The 19530-nt window shown below is 41.3% G+C and overlaps 1 protein-coding gene across 1 annotated transcript in view; it reads left to right on the forward strand.

Annotated features, from left to right (window-relative positions):
• The window catches only part of DIS3 (DIS3 exosome endoribonuclease and 3'-5' exoribonuclease), a 28373-nt gene extending 9974 nt beyond the window's left edge, over positions 1 to 18399 (forward strand). Inside the window, exons 9-21 of the mRNA XM_006129055.5 lie at positions 569 to 715; positions 2066 to 2182; positions 4700 to 4801; positions 5437 to 5501; positions 5594 to 5678; positions 6518 to 6645; positions 8092 to 8178; positions 9326 to 9482; positions 12744 to 12958; positions 14705 to 14873; positions 15397 to 15555; positions 17248 to 17370; positions 17984 to 18399. Coding sequence (XP_006129117.3) covers positions 569 to 715; positions 2066 to 2182; positions 4700 to 4801; positions 5437 to 5501; positions 5594 to 5678; positions 6518 to 6645; positions 8092 to 8178; positions 9326 to 9482; positions 12744 to 12958; positions 14705 to 14873; positions 15397 to 15555; positions 17248 to 17370; positions 17984 to 18070 — 1641 coding nt within the window. The 3' untranslated portion in view covers positions 18071 to 18399. The remainder of the gene's footprint in view (positions 1 to 568; positions 716 to 2065; positions 2183 to 4699; positions 4802 to 5436; positions 5502 to 5593; positions 5679 to 6517; positions 6646 to 8091; positions 8179 to 9325; positions 9483 to 12743; positions 12959 to 14704; positions 14874 to 15396; positions 15556 to 17247; positions 17371 to 17983) is intronic.
• Positions 18400 to 19530: the final 1131 nt, after the last annotated feature.

Consider the following 19530-nt stretch of genomic DNA (forward strand, 5'->3'; position numbering starts at 1 on the left):
TACTCTCATCTCTTGTGTTTAGGCTTTGAAGTTGTGGTCCTAAAGTTCAGAAATATCTCCATTTTAGAACTGATTCTGGTGATTGTTTTTTTAATATAAAGGAATACCATGTTTTTTTTCTGTACAGTATTTTGTACACTGACCGTATTCAAAAATAATAAACTGGTCTTGAAGTTAACCGGTGTGAAGTACATTATGAGATTTCAAAGTTAGAAGTAAAAGCTTAGTTTTTCTAACAAGCTGACAAACCACATCTGTTGCAAAACAATATTAGTGTAATTGTGGAGAGAATACCATCTCTTTCATAAGGAGGCCTTGGAGCTCCAAAGGAAGAAGTGTGGAGTCGATAAAATCTCATAACTAAAAAACTTTTGGCTAGAAAAGGAGAGAATAGATTTTAAGGGATTATGTACCACATGAAAACATTGGGGAAGGGGGACCTCCAAGATGACATAGTAGCTAAGGGGAGAGTGTATTATACAGTTTAACTCAATAGAGTTTGTTGTCTTAAGTATTTGATTGTCAAACAGTTCTGTGTCAAAATGTTGCTTAAATCTCTCATTTTTAGGGTCACTTTGTAAAGAATTTAGGAGCTGCTGGAGATAAAGAGACTGAGACACAAGTTCTGCTTCTTGAACATGATGTTCCCCATCAGCCTTTCTCCCAGGCTGTTCTTAACTTCCTGCCAAAAATGCCATGGAGCATTACAGAAAAGGTAAATTAAAAAAACATATAATAAGGTGGCTGCCACCTGAGTACCTTTTTATAGCCACAAGTGGCCCTGAAGCACTCTACCCTCTGTCTTCAGGATGTCCTAAAAGCTCCACACAGCTTTTCTGTCTGTTTAGTAATACCCCTCGTTAGGGACTGGTTTTATTGACCTATGGTTCAAAATAAACATGCGTGTGTGCGCGCACACAAAAAACTACCTTCTGCCTGAAGCTGAGCACAGCTCCGTTTCCCTGAGGTATTACCTTAGAATGCCCCTAGGTTCTTCCATGCTTTACCAAGTCCTTCTTAGCCCCTCCCGGGATTGACTGTTCTTGATCTCAAGGTCTTCACTGTAGGAGACTCTGCAGTCTTTGTACTGCTTCTGTGTCTGTAAGGCCCCAGGTGCTTTCCCTTAAGCCCATTTCAGCCCAGGTAGCTAGTTGCAGGCTGCACCATTCCTCTTAAATGGGCTAGTCACTCTGTGACAACTGAGCTTGATGACTACCACAACTTCCCCCTTCAAAACTAGACACGAAGTTTCTCTGTTTTGTTGCAAAGGGATCTCAGGAATTAAAAAAAGGGGATAGAGAGAAAAACTTTTCCAAACCCACTGTCTTTTGAGATGAGAATTTATTTTTACCTCCCTCCTCCCTTCATTCCATGCACAGGAGTTAGGCTGTATTAGGTTTTTCAACCACTCTCCTAAATCCTCAAAGCATATTTAATACAAAACCAACTAGTTAACTTCCTGTTTAATGAGTTCCAAGTACTGTACATTTCCTCCAATAATTTAATTTAAATATGGAAAATGACTGTTACAGGATGCATACCCTTGCATATTCTCTATGAAGTAGGTACATAGGATTCTCATTTTACATTCATTACACATGTTCATTTGCAACTTTTTTAAATTGGGAAACTGAGACAGAGAGATTATGACGTCTCCTAAATCACAGCATTTCCCATGAATTCTGAGTCAGCATGGGCTGTGCAGTAGATCAGGAGCCAAGAAATCACTCAGAAGGACTGAATGTCAGAACCGTTATTTTTTGACTCCTGATCTTTGCTAAGCCTGTGCTGACTTAGTTCACAAGAAGCTTATGCCTTTTTTCTTTTTTTCAAGTAAATAGCAAAAACTTTTAAGATTTCTCCCATAGTTCTTCAGACTATCACTGTAGTACCTGTACACGTTGACCTAATGATATAAAAGATGTTTTCTGAACCAGAATGTCAGTGTGACTTGTGCTCCTAATTCACTTAAATGCTTTTGAGTATCTCACCCCAAAGTACATTTCTCTGACATTTTGTAGATTGGTTTCTCCAATGTTTGAAAAAAGGTTGTTTACATTTTCAGGACATGAAATTTAGAGAAGACCTAAGGTATCTGTGTGTATGTAGTGTGGATCCTCCAGGCTGTACTGATATCGATGATGCACTACATTGCAGAGAACTGGAAAATGGAAATCTAGAGGTATTTTGTTTCCTCATTTTCCTTTTCAGGGTCATTTATTTGTACTCCCCCTACCTTTTCCTCAAACTGTGTAAAGGCAGGAAGAATTGAAATGGGATTACTTTAATGTGCACCCCTATAAAATGTTTTTGTTTTCATCAGCTGCAGTAATGGAGCCAGTGATGTCAGTGAAATGTGGATTTAGAAAAATATATTTATTGAGACAAAGTTTCACTTTTCCCATAAAGTCACAAAAAAGATTGGGAATTTTTATTTGAAATGTGTCTGCAATCTGTAATGTCACTGTCAGCATTTAGAGAAAATGCTGTACAGGTTGGACCTTCCTGGCCTGTACCCTTGGGACCTGAGCTGTCCTGAACCAGGGAGTTTGCCAAACCAGGGGAAGTCAGTGCTCCCCTGCTGGCTGCCCAGCTCGTGGACTCCTCTCCTTGGGGTTACCTACCCCACCGCTGGCTCCACTAACTGGCCCAGCAGTAACTCCCTGCCCTGCTGCCCACCAGCTGCAGACAGGTTCCCAGCTAGGATCTCCTGGTCACAACCAGCCCCGCTGCTGTTACTCTCCTGGGACGGCCCAGATGCTGCCGCTGGCCCTGCTGCTGCCAGGGATTCCCAGGCCAGGGCTGCCCAGCTACCCCGCTCTGCTGGCACTGGGGGTTTCTTCAGGTTCGCGACTGCCTGGCTGCCATTGGCCCTGCTGCCAGCTGGGGATTCCCTGGCCGCGGCTATGGGTTCCCCTGTTCGTGCTGCCACCAGGTGTTTTCTCGGGTTCCTGGCCAGGGCCATCCACAGATGCTAGCTCTGCTGCAGCTGCGGGGTTCTCCAGCTGGGGCAGGAGACTCCCAGCCACCACCTGGTCCTGCTGATGCCAGGTTCCCCGGCTGGCGTGGGGGCTCCCGTGTTCACCCAGCTAGTTCGTACTTCTGTCTCCGGGGCTCTTTGGTCCAGTGACATCCATGGCCCTGCCAGACCGTGGATGTTGCCGGACCAGAGAGTCCCAGATTTGGGAGTTTCATCCCATATTATATTGCTTCAGCGAGTCTCTTTGGTCTATCCCAGAAAATTAGGTCAGTTTAACTGGTCAGGGATGTGAAAAATCGTCTGTATGTATGATGTTTTTGATGGCCTATGCTCCCATAGGAGTTAAGGGCAAAGAAGAAGTATAGTGCTGTTAAGCCAACCTAGGTTCCCATGAAAACAGCATTAGGTTGACAGAAGAATTCTTGGATCAACCTAGCAATCACCTCATGGAAGTGTATTACTTAAGCTGACAAGAGATATTACCTTAAAACTGTACAACACATCTGTGCCATTGTGGCATTTTAAGTAAAGACAAATCCTTTACACATCTAAGGTGTAAAACATGTTCATTATTATCCCCAGTTCTCACTCATTTTCCAAATAATTCTGTTCTTGACTTGAAATTTTCCAAGTATGCTGTCTGCCTAAATACCTTATGTCTACTGCTTCTCTTTCTTTTCTTTCTTTGACCTATTTGTGTTTTGCTCTTCTTTGAGGTCTAAAAGATTAAATAAATAATTAATGGAAATTTGACACACTTAGCATGGAATTAAGTCTCACTGAGGTGTAGTACTAGGTGTGAAAAACATTGGTTTTCAGTGAGTAAAGATATGGCCGTTTTACTTCCAGTTTTTAGTAGTAGGTTGTGATCCTGCATTCAGAACCCCACAGGTGGACTTCTATGATGTGATTTGTGCTCTGATCAGCTTTTGTAGGGTGAGGGTCATACGCAGAAGTACATGTATTTGCATTATGTGTTTAGCTTTCCATTTTATCTGAAACCATTCATTTATTTCCAGGTACCATGGGTTGTGCTATTCACTAGTGAACACTGGTGTCTATTTTTTTTTTAAGTGTAATGTTGAGAAACCAAGCCTGTATTTCAAAAATTTGAAATGTTAAGTTTTACCACAGTGTTGTGCATACATAGTATTTGCCGTTCCCATTTTCTTCCAATATGTTACATTCAAACCACTAGTCCAGTCTAGGATTCTAAGGTATTTTTACAAAGGTTGAGAAAGATGGTGTTTGTTTGGGGTTTAAGTTGCTTGTAAAACTCCTTTCTGCACCTCACAACTAATTATATCATGTGTCTGGTACACATTCACTTGTGACATGAATAGCAGATAACACCAAATTGTGGGGCTAGCAAACACCGAGGAAGACCAAATCAAATTGCAGTGTAGCTTGGAGAAGGAATAGAGCAGTTGGGACTGCAAGCAGCAAGGTGAGTTATATCTCAATAAATGTGAAGCCTCTCACAGAGACAATTGGTACACACCCTTATTTTGTATCTACTGTAAACATCACTTTAAAGTGAAATTAGTATTACTTGTTCATATAACCAACCGCAGCAGTTGCTGCAGGGAAATGGGATTGTCAGGAGAGATGGTATTTTATATTGTGGATCTCTGCTTAAGATAGTTCAAGAACCGCTGCTTTGGTCCATAAAATGCATAACTATGATGTACTGAAAATCATGTTTTATTTCTTTTATAGGTTGGTGTACATATTGCAGACGTCAGCCATTTTATTCGACCGGGAAATGCTTTGGATCAAGAGTCAGCAAAAAGAGGGACAACTGTGTATCTATGTGAAAAAGTAAATGTTCTTTTCATAGAGCTTTCTTGTTTAGGTGGGATATTGTTGCTTTTGTTGCTAACATTTTATTTGGAGGAGATGGAAACATCTCATTATCTGCAAGCTGAAAACAATTGAGGCCTTTAGTTTGCACTTACTTTGGATAACACACATTGTATCAGGAGTGCTTCAGCAGAACCCTTGATTCTAAAGGTCCTCTCTGAATCACAGTAAGAAATACAGCAATTTAGTTGTGTGTTGCACGTGCTATATGTCCCAGGCAGGAGGATTAAGAGAGCGATTTTGGCTCTGGAGAAGTATATTTCTCATAGGCTACCATTTATTTTCAATAGTACCTACTGTAGAAAGAACTGTAACAAAAACAAACACCTGTTAGCCCACTCAGAAACAATAAGCTTTTTCTGAACCTGTGTGTTTTTCCTTTTCTTTCATGAACTCGAAAAACTGTTTTTCATGATGAGATTAATGACACCTGGAAGTCATTCAATAAAAGCTTAGAACTAATATTTTTTTATCTTAAATATTTTAATGTCCTATTTTAATGGTTTGAGAGTGAAAAAAATTCTAATTTTAGATAAAACTATGTATTGCTAAATAGTTTGTGGGTTTTTTTTTTTTACTCTCTTGTCTTACAGAGAATTGATATGGTTCCAGAGTTACTTAGCTCCAATTTATGCTCCTTGAGATCTAACGTGGACAGGTATTTGCACCTAATCCATATTTAGAGCTTGTCTAAGTAAATCCAGATATTTTTCCCATGTTTTTAACTTCTGTTGATTCTTTTTTTTTCAGGTTTGCATTTTCATGTATATGGGAAATGAACAAAAATGCTGAAATTTTACAAACCAGATTTACAAAGAGTGTTATTAATTCCAAGGTTAGTTTTGTGTATTAAGCATTATTTTAATACTTATAAAAATAATCTGGATAACCTATACAGGAAACTGAATGTCCTGAAGACACACAAACTCATTATATAAAAGGTTTTTTTTTTAATGTTATAACTACAAAATTACTTTTTTAAAAAAGTCAACATAAATGTTTTGCCTTCATCAACATGTTAAGGCATATAAACAAGGGGTTACATTTATCTTTTTTTCATACTTTTTCAACTGATATTATAGCACACAGATATAAATATTATTGGCCTGATTTTCTGATGTGTAAAGCACCCATAATTCCTTTTACAAACAATGGGAGCTGCAGGTGGCCAGCACATCTTGAAAATGTAGGCTAAATAGGACTGAGGCAAAAAATACAGTGGGAAAATCAAATTTTGTACATCTGTATGTGTACTTTTATTGTGTTCGTCTCACAGAACACTTGAGGATTGTGAGGTGAGTTCAGTGTTTAATAGTCGTCTCAGAGGATTATGATTTCCTTGTTTTGTGCTGGTTTTTAGCATAATTTGACAATGCACTGGTTATTTATATTAGGGATGTGAATGTTTAAATAATGGGGGCAGGAGCAGCCCTGCCAGCCAGAGCAGTCTCTGTCCATAGTGGGCCCAGGTGCCCCATAGACAAGGACTGCTCTGTCTGCGGCCTCTCACCCCCCCCCCCCCCCAGCCCATCTGCCCTCCTTTTAATTGGTTAACCAGTTAAACAATTAAATGAGATTTTTCATCCATGGCTTGTATTTCAACAAAAGGAAGAACAGTTTGTTGTTCAGTACTCAACAATGTGACAATACCACATACAAATATTTGTTTTTAAGGCATCACTTACATATGCTGAAGCACAGCTGAGAATTGACTCTGCAAGCATGAAAGATGATGTTACTACTAGTTTGCGTGGACTAAATAAACTAGCAAAAATTCTGAAGAAGAGAAGAATTGATAATGGGTAAATAGTTCAAACGATCGTATCTGTTTAGTTGTCTTAAATTTGTCCAACAATACTATGCCACTCCGTGTCAGTCTGCACCAGCCAATATAATATTTCAAAGATAAGTGTTAGCCATTTATAAATTAATATAGACTATACATAAGGCGGTTATTTAAGTTTGGCAACTATGGAAACTTTTAATTTTCTTTCGTTTGTAAGTTTACAATAGCGTACTTGTAATAAAGTTTGTATAGCAAGCCAATTACATATTAAAGAATGGGTGGGGAACCTCAGGATCAGGGACTAGATACAGCCCCCAGCTTGCCTGGATACAGCCCCCAAGGCTCTTCCCACCCCCCCTTCAGTATTGGAGATACCGTGCTGGTGCTCCAGCCCTCCTCCCCACTCTGCCAAGTTAGAGCAAACAAAATATGCTAGTCTGGGCCCCGCTGGGCCCTGGTGTGTGAGAGGAGTATGAGGAACATATTTCTCCTTCTCAGGGGCCGCATTTTTTTTTCTCACTGTGTGGGACCCTCAAATGATTCCCCTCTCCCCCCCCCCCCCCGTAGGTAGTGATCACTGACCCATAAAAAGATCTCCATCCCTATTTTAAAGCCTGTCCACTTTGCAAAACTTACTGTTTAAATTTCTGTTTCTGAGTTACAGGAATTCCAGAAAATATATGTAGTTGGAGGGGGAGGGAGATGAGAACTACCTATAGAACTGAGTTTCTATCTAAAACAGAAACAACCTGAGCTTTAGCAGAACTGCAAAGTATCATTTGAAATACTTTAATATACAAGAAACATATTAAAAAGGGGGGAGGGTTATTTCCAGCTTTCATGCATCTTTAGGAATGTTAACTTTTTTCATCAGTCCTGCAGAAGAAAGTAGAAATTTGGATATACACAGGGTATGTGATTACTTAAAGCTGAAGGTGTAATTCCCAATTTGAGGAGACATGTACTAGATTGCCATAGTAGGAGGGGCAGTTGCCCCAAGTATGTACTAGCATCTCTGGAAGGCACATGCTCAGGGCTGCTAATCCCCTTCACTGCGTCACTGCTGTAACTACATCCTGTCTTTAACACCCTAATGTGAGTATGTCTCCTTGAATATTTTGGTTTAGGAATTCAGAGGTTGATCCTGAGAGATGCCAAGCACCCATAACTCTAGATCAATGGTTCCCAAACTTTTCGGTATCACGCCCCCTTTTTGATTATTGAGAAACCCTCAAGCCCTCCTCCCCAAAAAAATAGCAACAAAACTTGGGGTGGGATTGACTGGGGGCGGGGGGTGTGTCTGGGTTGCCTCGCGCCCTCCAGTTTGGGAACCCATACTCCAGATTATATACATGAGTTGCACTTGCTTGACCTATATCACATTCAGGCGATGTAATTGTTCAGACTACTTAAATTGGGCCTTCTAATACTTGACTGTTTTGTTCTGTTTGTTATCTTACAGAGCGTTAACACTTTCCTCACCTGAAGTTCGTTTCCATATAGACAGTGAAACTCACGATCCTATTGATTTGCAGACCAAAGAGCTTAAGTATGCATTATGGGTTTTTGGTGGGAGGAGGAGTTTTGTTTATTGAATTGTGTATTTTGAGAGTCCACTTAATAGTTTGGTCAGTACATTCTAGATGGAGGTATGATTTCTATAAATTTTCTAAAGTCTTTGAAGTATGTAAATCAGGGAGAGTCCCTAATAATAACTTCTTTGGTATGAGCTTAGACCAAAGTTTTCAAATCTTGAGTGTCTAACGTTATTGTGAATGGCAGGCTTAGCACTCCCTCTCAATTCTTACAGCAGGGTAATGAGAGGGTAAAGTCCAGCTTCCATCCTGCTTGCCATACATACAGGAAGTGAATGGAGAGTCCCTTCTCCACAGTCCTGGAGTACATTGAGATGAGACCAAGGGTTCCCTACCAGCTCCCTCCCAGTGATGAGGAAAAAACCTGCCTGTGGGAAATGCTGGACCCAGTGTTTGGGAGCCAGAAGAAGACAGACCATGGGGTAGGGTGCCCCCGAGACAGAAATCTGAGCAGACACAGAGCATGTATATACATGCACAATGAACCCAAGAGATTGTGTGTTAATGTAGGACATAGTGCTACTGAGGCACTTTCAGGAAGAGGAAAACTAAGCTCAGTCTGTGTAACCAGCTCCTTTGTTTTCTTTAAGCCCAGCTCAATGTTTGGGTCGTCGTCATCTTTTTTTTTTTAACTCCAGTAGATCCTCTCAATTTTATTTTGCATATGTGCACATATGAACAATGGAGCTCTTGTACTTATAGTTGGCTTTAATATTAGAGTAATAACACTAGCCTATTTAAGACAATGTAAAAATCTAGCACTTTCTCTTCTGAATAAGTGCTGAATAAACCAGTGTCTTGCTGATCTGACTTACAAACTTTTTAGTGCGATTTTTCTTCCCCTGTCATTCCTTTGTCCTCTATTAAATGGTAAGATTCATTTGGTATAACCTTTGGTTCTTTCTCTACATCCTTTTTGGACCCGTGTTAATATATAGAATTGTCTTAAATATTTTAAAATATGTACTTTATCTTTGTATAAATGTTCTAAATGGCTAGCTTAGACTCTTGTCAGGGGTGGTAAAAAGACTTCCTTATTAAGAGCTTAAGCAAATCAAAAAATGGAATACTCTAACAGTGCAAAATGTTTCACATTGGCAGAGAAACTAATTCCATGGTTGAAGAGTTTATGTTGCTTGCCAATATCTCAGTAGCCAAAAAAATCCACGAGGAATTCTCAGAATATGCCTTGCTCCGGAAACACCCGGCTCCTCCTCCATCAAATTATGACATCCTTGTGAAGGCAGCAAAATCCAAGGCAAGCTTTAATATTTAAGATTCAAATAAAGTAATTCCAAATAAAGGGCTGTTCTTTGCTGGTCTGCTATGCAGACCTTTCTCTCTCTTTCTCTCTAATGGGCCTCTTAAATTCCAGAGGTACATTTCTGCTCATTATTTTGTGTATTGTGTTCTGTTTTTGTTTGTAAAAGCCAACTTAGCCCTGCAGCCTTTATTCTATGTGTCAAGAAACACCACCGACCCCATTTATCAAATACCTCTTTTTAAATGAAGAAAATTATACAACCGTAAGTCTTTTATGTGTCATGGAAGGTTTAAAATAAACTAAGGAAAAAGTGAACACCAAGACGACTAACATTAAAATTGCACATTCTTGTATCTTGCTTAGATCAAAGGGGTGAGTTTTAGATTGGAATTAACAGCGGGTCTGAATTAAGAATTTATTTTGCCTTTCATTAAAGGGAAGTTGAAGTTCAATTTTTTTCTGTCTAAGGGTACATGTATGTTCCCCTTTTTGAGTTGAACTTTTTTTAAAAAAAGTACTACATTCTTAGAGACTATGCACAATTTCTTTTAGATTTGTTTCCTTTTCCATTATTATTCTAGTGCAGTGGTCCCCAACCTTCAGAGGCTCCTGGGCCACTCACGCGCCGGGCACCCGGGGGCGGGGCCGCTCGTCCGGGGGCACGCCAGGGGACTGGGATGCCCTTGCACCCGGCGCTGGCGTGTGCCCTAGGGCCGGGGCTGGGGCCGCCTGAGCGCCTTGTGCCATGGGCCTGGGGCCAGTGCTGCCGCCCGAGCCACGTGCCTGAGGCCGGCACCGGCGCCGCTCGAGCACCGCGCGCCCGAGCGCCTGCATGTGCCCCGAGGCTGGGGCTGCCCGAGCGCTGCGCACCCAGCGCCGGTGCGTGTCGCGCACCTGGGGCCGGCACCTCCCGTGCACCGGGGGCAGGGCTGGCCCAGGTTGTCAGCGGGCGCCCACGAATGCCCCAGCGGGCGCCATGGCGCCCGCGGGCACCGCGTTGGGGACCACGGTTCTAGTGCATGGATGGAGAGCCTCTGGGCCATGTGTTACACACAGTTTATCATGTTTAGCTGCTGGTGGGCCACCAGATGGTTTGTTTACTTGAGTCTCCACAGGCATAGCCACTCACAGCTCTCAGTGACCACGTTTTACCATTCTCAGCCAATGGGAGTTGTGGGAAGTGGTAACCCAGCCCATACCGCTTCCTTCAGCATCCATTGGCCAGGAATGGAGAACTGTGCCAGTGAGAGCTGCGGGGTGCCCATCCTGCAGACATTCAGGTAAACTGTCTGGTGGTGCACTAAAGGTTCCCGTCTAGGGATATTAAATTTTAGATTAACTGGCTAATTGAACAGTCGATGCAGTTTGCATTGACTATTCGATTACTCGATAAGGGCGCCTCCGCCTTTGAAGTGCAACAACAGATCCATGGCTGTTGCTGCACTTCAAAGGTGAAAACGCAGGGAGCATGGGGCCTGTGCTGCCAGTTTGAAATGCCACATGCAGCCTGGGGCCAGCTGGGAGTCCAGTCCCCAGCTTGCCCCAGGCAGCATATGGTGTTTCAAAATGGCAGACTGGGCTGCACACAGCATATCAAAGTGGCAATGCTACATTGAGCTCGGGTCTGTCCCCAGGCTCCACATGATGCTGCTGCTTTAAAGCACCCTCTCCCTTTTCCCTTCCCCTTGCTGCCTCTTTCTGATAGAGGCAACAAGGTTGGGAAGGCGGGAGGCAACTAGTGTGTCGACTCTCCGATAGGCATTTGCTTATCAGATAGTCGACTAGTCATTCACATCCCTATCCCCCTCTCTGATCTAGCCATGTGTTGTGACTTGAAGAAAAGTTAACTTTAAAACTGAGCAGACTTTTCTATCTCCTTTCTGCATCTTACCTTCAATCCATTGCTGAATTAAGATGTGAAAAATAGAAGAGCAGCCCAAAGAAAGAATAAAAATTACTAATTTTAACAAAGTCCTTTCCTCCACGCCCCCTTTGCTCCCTAACTAGTAAGATCTGATATTTTGTTGCATTTTTAGAACATGGATTTTGCTGCTGGCCCATCAAAGTCCACATGCAGAGCTGTATTCTTCTTTAAGGTTCTGATATTGTATCACATTGCCAGTACCTGTAAGGAGATTTATTAGATGTGACAAGTTCTCAAACTGGAGGGATAGAGATGTGGAATGTGTTCTGGGTAGGGATGTTAGATATCAAGCAATTGAATAGCTGTGTAATCACATGAATATTTATCAGTTACACAATTATTCTGTACTGTCTGGGGATCAGGGCTGCCAGCCAGTACACTCCGGCCCCACTCCTGGAGAGCTTCCAGTCTCCCTGCACTGCTGCCTCTGTATTGAGCAGCCCTTGTCTGCTGTGAGCCTGGGCAGAACCCCCTTGGGACAGAGGCTGCTGACGGGACCAGCCTCTGTCTGCGGTGGGACCAGGCTCACCACAGAGGCTTCCATGGGAGGTAGAGCAGCCTCTGTCTGTGGGGAGCTCGGATCCCCCCACAGACAGATGCTGCTTCACTGCAGCCTTCCCTGCCCTTACCCCTCTCCCCCAGCAGCCTCTGGGAGGGGCAGCAGCATGGGGAGGGGAGGCAGCTCTGCGGAGCCAGTGCTGGCGGGAGCCAGCTTCTAAGCCAAGTCCCCCCCAGCACAGGCTCCTTTTCCGGGCCCCCGCCCCCGCCTTGTTGCCTCTGACATAGAGGCAACAAGGGAGGAGGGAATGCATGTAGTCCACAAGATTAATGGATATGCCTAGACTTATCGATTAATTGTATAGTCAAGTACATGTTGACATCCCTGGTTCTGGGTGTGTGAGAGAAGCTTTAGAAAAAAAATCTTACTATGCAGATTCAGAGCTGGGTGGCAGCTGCTGGTTGGGCATCCCACTCCGAAAGTAGCACTACCACCTGCAGCAGCAGAGACCTTAAGATGGTAATACCATACTGTGTCACTCTTCTCTACCTCTGCTGGAGGTGGCATGCTCTCTGCTCTGTCTTGAGAGCTGGGTGGCTGGAGTAGCGGCTGCTGGCTGGGCACTTGTGGAGGGATGTGAGCTGCTACTACTGACACAAAGAAAGGGGACATGATCAAATACATTTGGGAACCACTGTAATACAATATATGGGAAGTATGTACCTGATTGGCTTGGAAATGCTGATATGGTGCAGGTAAATTCCTACATACAGCTTTGAAAATGTTTGTTTAAGGATTTGACAATAATATAATGCTGCCCTTTTTATTACAGAATTTGGAAATAAAGACAGATTCAGCAAAGGCTCTAGCTGACAGTTTAGACAAAGCTGAATCTCCTGAATTCCCATATCTAAATACACTGCTGCGAATCTTGACAACTCGCTGCATGATGCAAGCTGTCTACTTTTGCTCTGGAATGGATACTGATTTTCATCACTATGGTTTAGCATCACCTATTTATACACATTTTACTTCACCCATTAGAAGGTAATTTACTTTATGAAACTTTCAAAGGAAGGATGCAAGAGCACTGTATAATTATAACTACTTTCCTTTACATGCTGCATCTTGTTTTCAGTTTTAAAATAGTATGCCTCATAATTAATCTAATGTCATGGTAGTTATTTTTATTTGAAAAATATGACCTGTGCAACATTCCTGTCATTTTGGTTTGACTTCTGTGCTCCTAGATTGCTATAACCCTTTCCTGTGTTGTCCAGCTCAATGTTTTCAGTGAGGGTTGCCAGATGGTTTCAACAAAAATACCGAACACATCAGAATCTACATTACAACTTATTTAGAAAATACTGAACATTGATATTTTCTCAATTTGTTTCCCAAACAGAAAACTCAAATACTGGACAGTCCGATTCAAAACCGGATACCTGGCAACCCTATTTTCAGTTGTACTTTCCATAAAATAGATCTGTTTCTGTATGTAAAGTGGAAAGCAATATATCCTTAACGTATGATTCTGTTGTATAAATGCTCATTTTTTTAATCTATTTAGGATGAGACATGCCAGACAGAACCTACAACAGAATCTAGCTAATCATTATCACATAGGAGCATTGCTGCAGAAATTTGTTGTAAAATAATATTTATGGGGATTCATTTAAACATATAAAACAAAAAGCCTGTATTTAACATTAACTTAGTAAATGACATCACCTCCGTACATTACACAGGGAAGAAAGTAACTTGGTATTGGCTTACCTGAAAATGTGATGCTGAAACCAAGTGTGCATGTAAAAGGAGATTCCAGTTTACATTATTTAAAATAGTTTATTTTTACGTTTTCCCTGATATATAGGTGGTTCTAAGTTGTATGGAAACTACTTATGCTCATCATTACTCTCTGGAAGTATAGTTAAGGCAAATGTGTTGCATATAGATGATTGAAATCCCTATTGCATTCATATGGATAACTAACTAAAGTGTGGAGCTGCTAGCACTCCAGAGATAATAGTCAAACTGATTATCTTCTTGAGTTAACCAAAAGTTATTGTCCTGCACTTGTTTCATACATAATCAAGTTCAGTTATACCCTGAAAATCAGTAAAAATTGCATTGTCAGAATTGCTGAATCAATCATTTTATATTGAAGTCACTCCTTTTGATAAGGGGGAAATAAAACCCCTATGGTTTAACTGTCAGTGCAGAAATGCCTACTTAAATCTGAAAATCCTAACTGTTTCTGGTTTTTCACAACACGGGGAAAAAAAAGCCTATAGCAGATGAAACATAGTAAAGAATTCTGTTGATTGATGTAGAAAATAGGAAGTAATACAAATACAGTTCACTTTCGCATCACTATGCTGGCTCTGCAGGAGACCTTTTTTTTTTTTTTTGTCATTAAAGTAAGCCAATATTATCTTGAAATCACACCGGGAGCTGTTCTTGTTCAGAAAGTTATGTCTTTTTTTTATATATAGTTGCTTATTAACCATTACCATGCACACCCATATAACCAGTTTAATAAAATCGTTAGATTGGGATAAGCTTTTTTTTAAAAAAAAAAATGCTTGAGTAATTGAATGCACACAAATAAAATGAGATTCAGAAATTTCCAAGAAATGAGTAGTCCTGGGGCACCTCAGAGATTAACAAAAATATATATATAGTATCATTTTGTGGGCAAAATCTTCTTCTTCAGGTGTGCTTCCAAGAAATAAGTACATTCTGGTATGTTGACTCACACTTCTGTCACTGATTTTTATCTCATCCGTGCAGATATGCTGATATAATAGTACATCGACTATTGGCTGTGGCTATAGGGGCAGACAGTACTTACCCAGAACTTACAGATAAACATAAACTTGCAGATCTGTGTAAAAATCTCAACTACCGACATAAAATGGCTCAGTATGCACAAAGAGCTTCAGTTGCATTCCATACCCAGGTAAGTAGATTTGAGATGAGGTTGTGCATTTTGAACTGTAGAAAAGAGTGAACATTTGTAATAAGATCCACATAAGTTGGAAGCATGTAAGGATTGGGTAAGGACTTTTGAGTTATAGTCTCTTTGGAAAAGATTAGATTTCAGCATTAAAATGCTTGTGCCAAAGAACATCTATTTGGCCTTTGATAATAGAGACGGTATTTGCAGGATTCCCTGGTACAACTTTGGTTTTAGAAATACCGTATATATTACTGCAATGTGTTTTTTAAAAAAAGCTTAAAATAATAAAAGATATTAAAATACCTTGACATTGATCCTAAGATTGTCTGAACCTCACTGCTGCAGCTAAAATAGCAAAAAGTTGTGAATTATAGCCAGATTAGTACACTAATTACGTCAGTATGAACATGCTTTACTTGTGATTTCTTGACAGTTGTCTATATAACAAGCCTTTATATTATCAGCTTTTAGCAAATCTTTTCATTCCCTAAACCTTATTTTATATCCATGATTCATCTTACAGTTGTTCTTCAAAAACAAAGGAGTAATGAATGAGGAGGCATATATTTTATTTGTTAGAAAGAATGCAATTGTGGTTCTAATTCCCAAATATGGTCTGGAAGGAACTGTCTTCTTTGAAGAAAAAGATAAACCAAAGCCAAACCTCAATTATAATGACGAGGTACAGTATTTAAGGGGGATTTTTTTTTCTTTCTTTGCTTTTTCATTTGATAATGGGATAGAATGACTAAAATCAGTATTCTATTATTTAGATGCAGGGAATGGCATAAGATATTATATACTTATTATAGATTAGATGAGTTTATAAGCACAACAGCAATTCATCTTTATGGTCCTTGTGTGAAAGTTTTAATTGCAGAAGGTTCTGAGGGAGAACTGCATTCATTAAGTCTTAATGAAATCCAGGTAGACCATATAACTCTATTGAACTAATGTTTTTAACATAGTTGATACTTTGGATAGTCAGCACTCTCTTAATTGGAATATTGTATCTAAGCATTAGGAGTTGTGAATGGTTCCTGGAAAATATATTTTGGTTGGATTATCCTGGTCCGGCACCCTCAAGACCTGACTGGTCCTGAACAAGAGATTTTGCAGGATGAGGGGAAGTCTGCTCCGACCCTTCTGCTGATGGGCTCTGGGCTCTCCTGGAATCCATTAGCACAGTGGTTCCCAACCTTTTGTTATACCGGGGATAGCAAACTCATCCACAAACTTTGGTGGACCAGTAACATTTTATTGCATATTCATTATGCAAATAATGAACATGCAAATAAAATGTTACCGGTCTGCCAAAAGCCCTGGACTCCAGAGCTCCCCAGTGCCAGCCTTAATACCTAGAGCCCCCCACCCCTCCACTGTCCCCAGGGCCAGCCACTGACCCCAGAGTCCCCTGCCCCCAACCCCTCCCCACATGCCAGCCTCCTGCCCTCAGAGCCCCCCAGTGCTAGCCCCCATCCCAAATGCCTCAGGGTCAGCCTCCTACCCCTTAGAGCCTCACCACCAGACTCCCCAGTGCCAGTGTCCTGTCTCTAGAGCCCCTCTGCAAACAAGCTCCCCAAAGCCCTCCCCACTGCCATCACCCAGTCCCCAATATTAGCCCCCTCCCCAGAGTTCCCCAGTGCCAGCCTTGCTCCCATACTCCCACTACTAGTCCCTTTCCCCCCAGTGCCAGTGCCCCATCCCGGATGCCCTAGTCCCCCCAGTGTCAGCTCTAAGGAGGTGTGGGGGGGCTCACTAGTACTAGCCCTGCTTTGCCCCCGGAGTCCCTCAGTGCCGTGCCTGCCCTGCCCCCTCATTTAGACCTGTGCTGCCTCCCAGCCGCCAGCTAAGCATGGCTACTCTAAGGATGCCTGGTTCCACGTGGCCCCTCCTGCCGCGCAGCACAGCGCTCTTGTGTGTCCAGGAAGAGACCCCACACTTGATTGGCGCTAGTTGACTGAGAGGTGGGGCAGGACACACCTCTCCCAAGAGCAGCGATAGAAGCCTTGTCCAGTAGCCTCCAGAGCTACCGCAGCCTGGTGGTTGGGAACCACCGCTGAACTCCCTATCTGGCTCCACTACCTGCTGATCTGGCTCCCCTCCTGCCCTCGGGCTGCCAGAGCCTGTACTCTGCAGCCAGCATGAGGCTCCCAGCTCCTTGCCTTCCACTAGGCTTCCCAGGCTGTCTGGTCTAGGGGCTCATTGGTCCAGAAACATTCTGTTGGACCACGGCTATTGCTGGACCAGAGAAGTTCAATCTGTAGTTGGTGTCAATAATAAGAGACATTGGGGATGAATTGTAAGCCTCAAGTATTCAGGTATAAAGTTTCCATGTTTGGAAAAAAACCTGTTAAATGCTGCTACATTTCAGGTACCCTCACTTACTGTGGAGAACAGAACATTTTATACATTTGACAAGGTTAAAGTGAACATCATGTTAGATGCTTCCAACATCCAACATCAGAAAATTCGTATGGCGCTGGTGGAACCCAAGGTAAGGCACAGATTTTACAATGCAAAGCAATATATCATGCAATTGTCTTAACATTATTGTATATTAAACTTCATATTTAACTTAAAAATGTATTTTGCTGTATTAGGAGAGTGCAGTAACACAAATCGCACCTGCTTTTAACAAAAAAAAATCTGACTTTTACAGTGATTTGTTTTGTTTTGTTTTTTAAAGTGGCTTCTACATACTGCAGGACCCATATTTTTGTAAAATGTAGAAATTTAAGAAGAAAGGGTTCTAATTTTCACTTGCACAAAGCACCTCTTCCATCAGTGGAAATTACACTGGTAGATGAGAAGAAATTGATTTTGTGAAAAAGATGCAGTTAACATACCTGCTCACTTAAACGAGTGGTCCTGTAGCATCTTAGAGACTAATACAAATGTTTATGTAGTATCATGAGCTTTCAAGGACCTTGCTCCACTCATCTGAAGAAGTGGGTTGTGCCCTTGAAAGCTCATGATACTGTATAAAAAATTTTTTTAAAGTCTCTAAAGTGCTACAAGACCACTTCTCTCTCATTATATTTTTGACAAGAAAGCAAAAACTAAATGTTTGCTTTAACCTTTTTCTGATATTTTCCCCTTTGTTATAGATACTAGGAACTGATGTTCCAAATCAGACTACAGAGCAGAGCACTAACAGTGAACCCGAGAAAAAGAAGAAGAAGCTGAAAAAATAGCTGCATTCAAGCAGCTAATAAAGAATTCAAGTGTTACATATTTTGTTTGTTTGAAGAGAAAGTTTGTAAATTCTGAAATTTCATAAACTTTTAATTTCACTTTTTAAAAAGACATTTTAATATTTTTAAAACTGCATTTTTATTTCATCTCTTGTGCACCCAAGTGTTTGTAATAGGTTTTAAAAATTATTTCAATGTTTTCATCTTATAGGTGAAAATAAATACGTAAAATGAAGGAACATTCCCACCAGCGGTTCATTATTGTACCAGAAATGGGAAATTAAAGGACAAACTTGTAGCTATTTGATAAAGTAAAGTACTGTACTGAAGTCTTAATTTGTTTTCTTAATCATCTGGTCCTCCGAATGTTATTTCTGATCGCACTGAAGAGTTTGCAGGACAAGTTCTACCCTACACTATTATGGTTACACCAATGCCACATTACAGTTCAAATTGAAATGCTTCAACTATTGAGTAAATTCTCATCCATGAACATTCTTTGCATGGCTGGGCCTAAAAAAGGTAGTAGAAAATATTTGCAGAGAGAGGTTGGCCTAAGCTTCATCCCTCAAAGGTGCCCATTTTTCATCAAGATTCAGAGTGGTGAATCCTCTCCTGGAGTTAAGCATTTAAGTCACAGCAGCCTTGTGAAAAACCCACCCATTCTAGCTAATAGCTCACCTAGGCTATCTGTGCTCTGCCTGGTTTAGTCTCAAGGATTTGAGTCTCCCAGATGCTAGGCAGTACCCTAACCAGGGGACCATAAGTCATTGCTCTCTTCAACTCTATGCTTGTTTAGTTATTTGTATAGGGAAGCAAGACTGAAGGGAAAAACAACTGAGGAGAGTTGGAAGTATTTCAAAGGGATGTTGTTAAGGGCCCAAAAGCAAACAATTCCGCTATGTAGGAAAAATAGAAAATATGGCAAAAGACCAGCTTGGTTTAACAAGGAGATCTTGCATGATCTCAAAATAAAAAAGTAGTCCTATAAAAAATGGAAACTAGGACAAATAACAAAGGATGAATATAGGCAAGCAACACGGGAATGCAGGAGCAAGATTAGAAAGGCAAAGGCCCAAAATGAGATCAAACTAGCTACAGGCATAAAGGGAAACAAGAAGACCTTTTATAAAAACATTAAAAGCAAGAGGAAGACCAAGGACAGGGTAGGCCCACTGCTCAGTGAGGAGGGAGAAGCAGTAACAGGAAACTTGGAAATGGCGGAGATACTCAATGACTTCTTTGTTTCGGTCTTCACCGAGAAATCTGGAGGTGTGCCTAACGTAGTGAATACAAGCAGAGAGAGGGTAAGTTTAGAAGATAGGATACACAAAGAACAAGTTAAAAATCACTTAGGAAAGTTAGATGTCAGCAAGTCACCAGGTCCTGATGAAATGCATCCCAGGATACTCAAGTAGCTGATAGAGGAGGTATCTGAGCCTTTAGCTATGATCTTTGAA

The sequence above is a fragment of the Pelodiscus sinensis genome, chromosome 1 (genome assembly GCF_052426305.1).
Source record: "Pelodiscus sinensis isolate ZL-2025 chromosome 1, ASM5242630v1, whole genome shotgun sequence".
Lineage (NCBI taxonomy): Eukaryota > Metazoa > Chordata > Testudines > Trionychidae > Pelodiscus > Pelodiscus sinensis.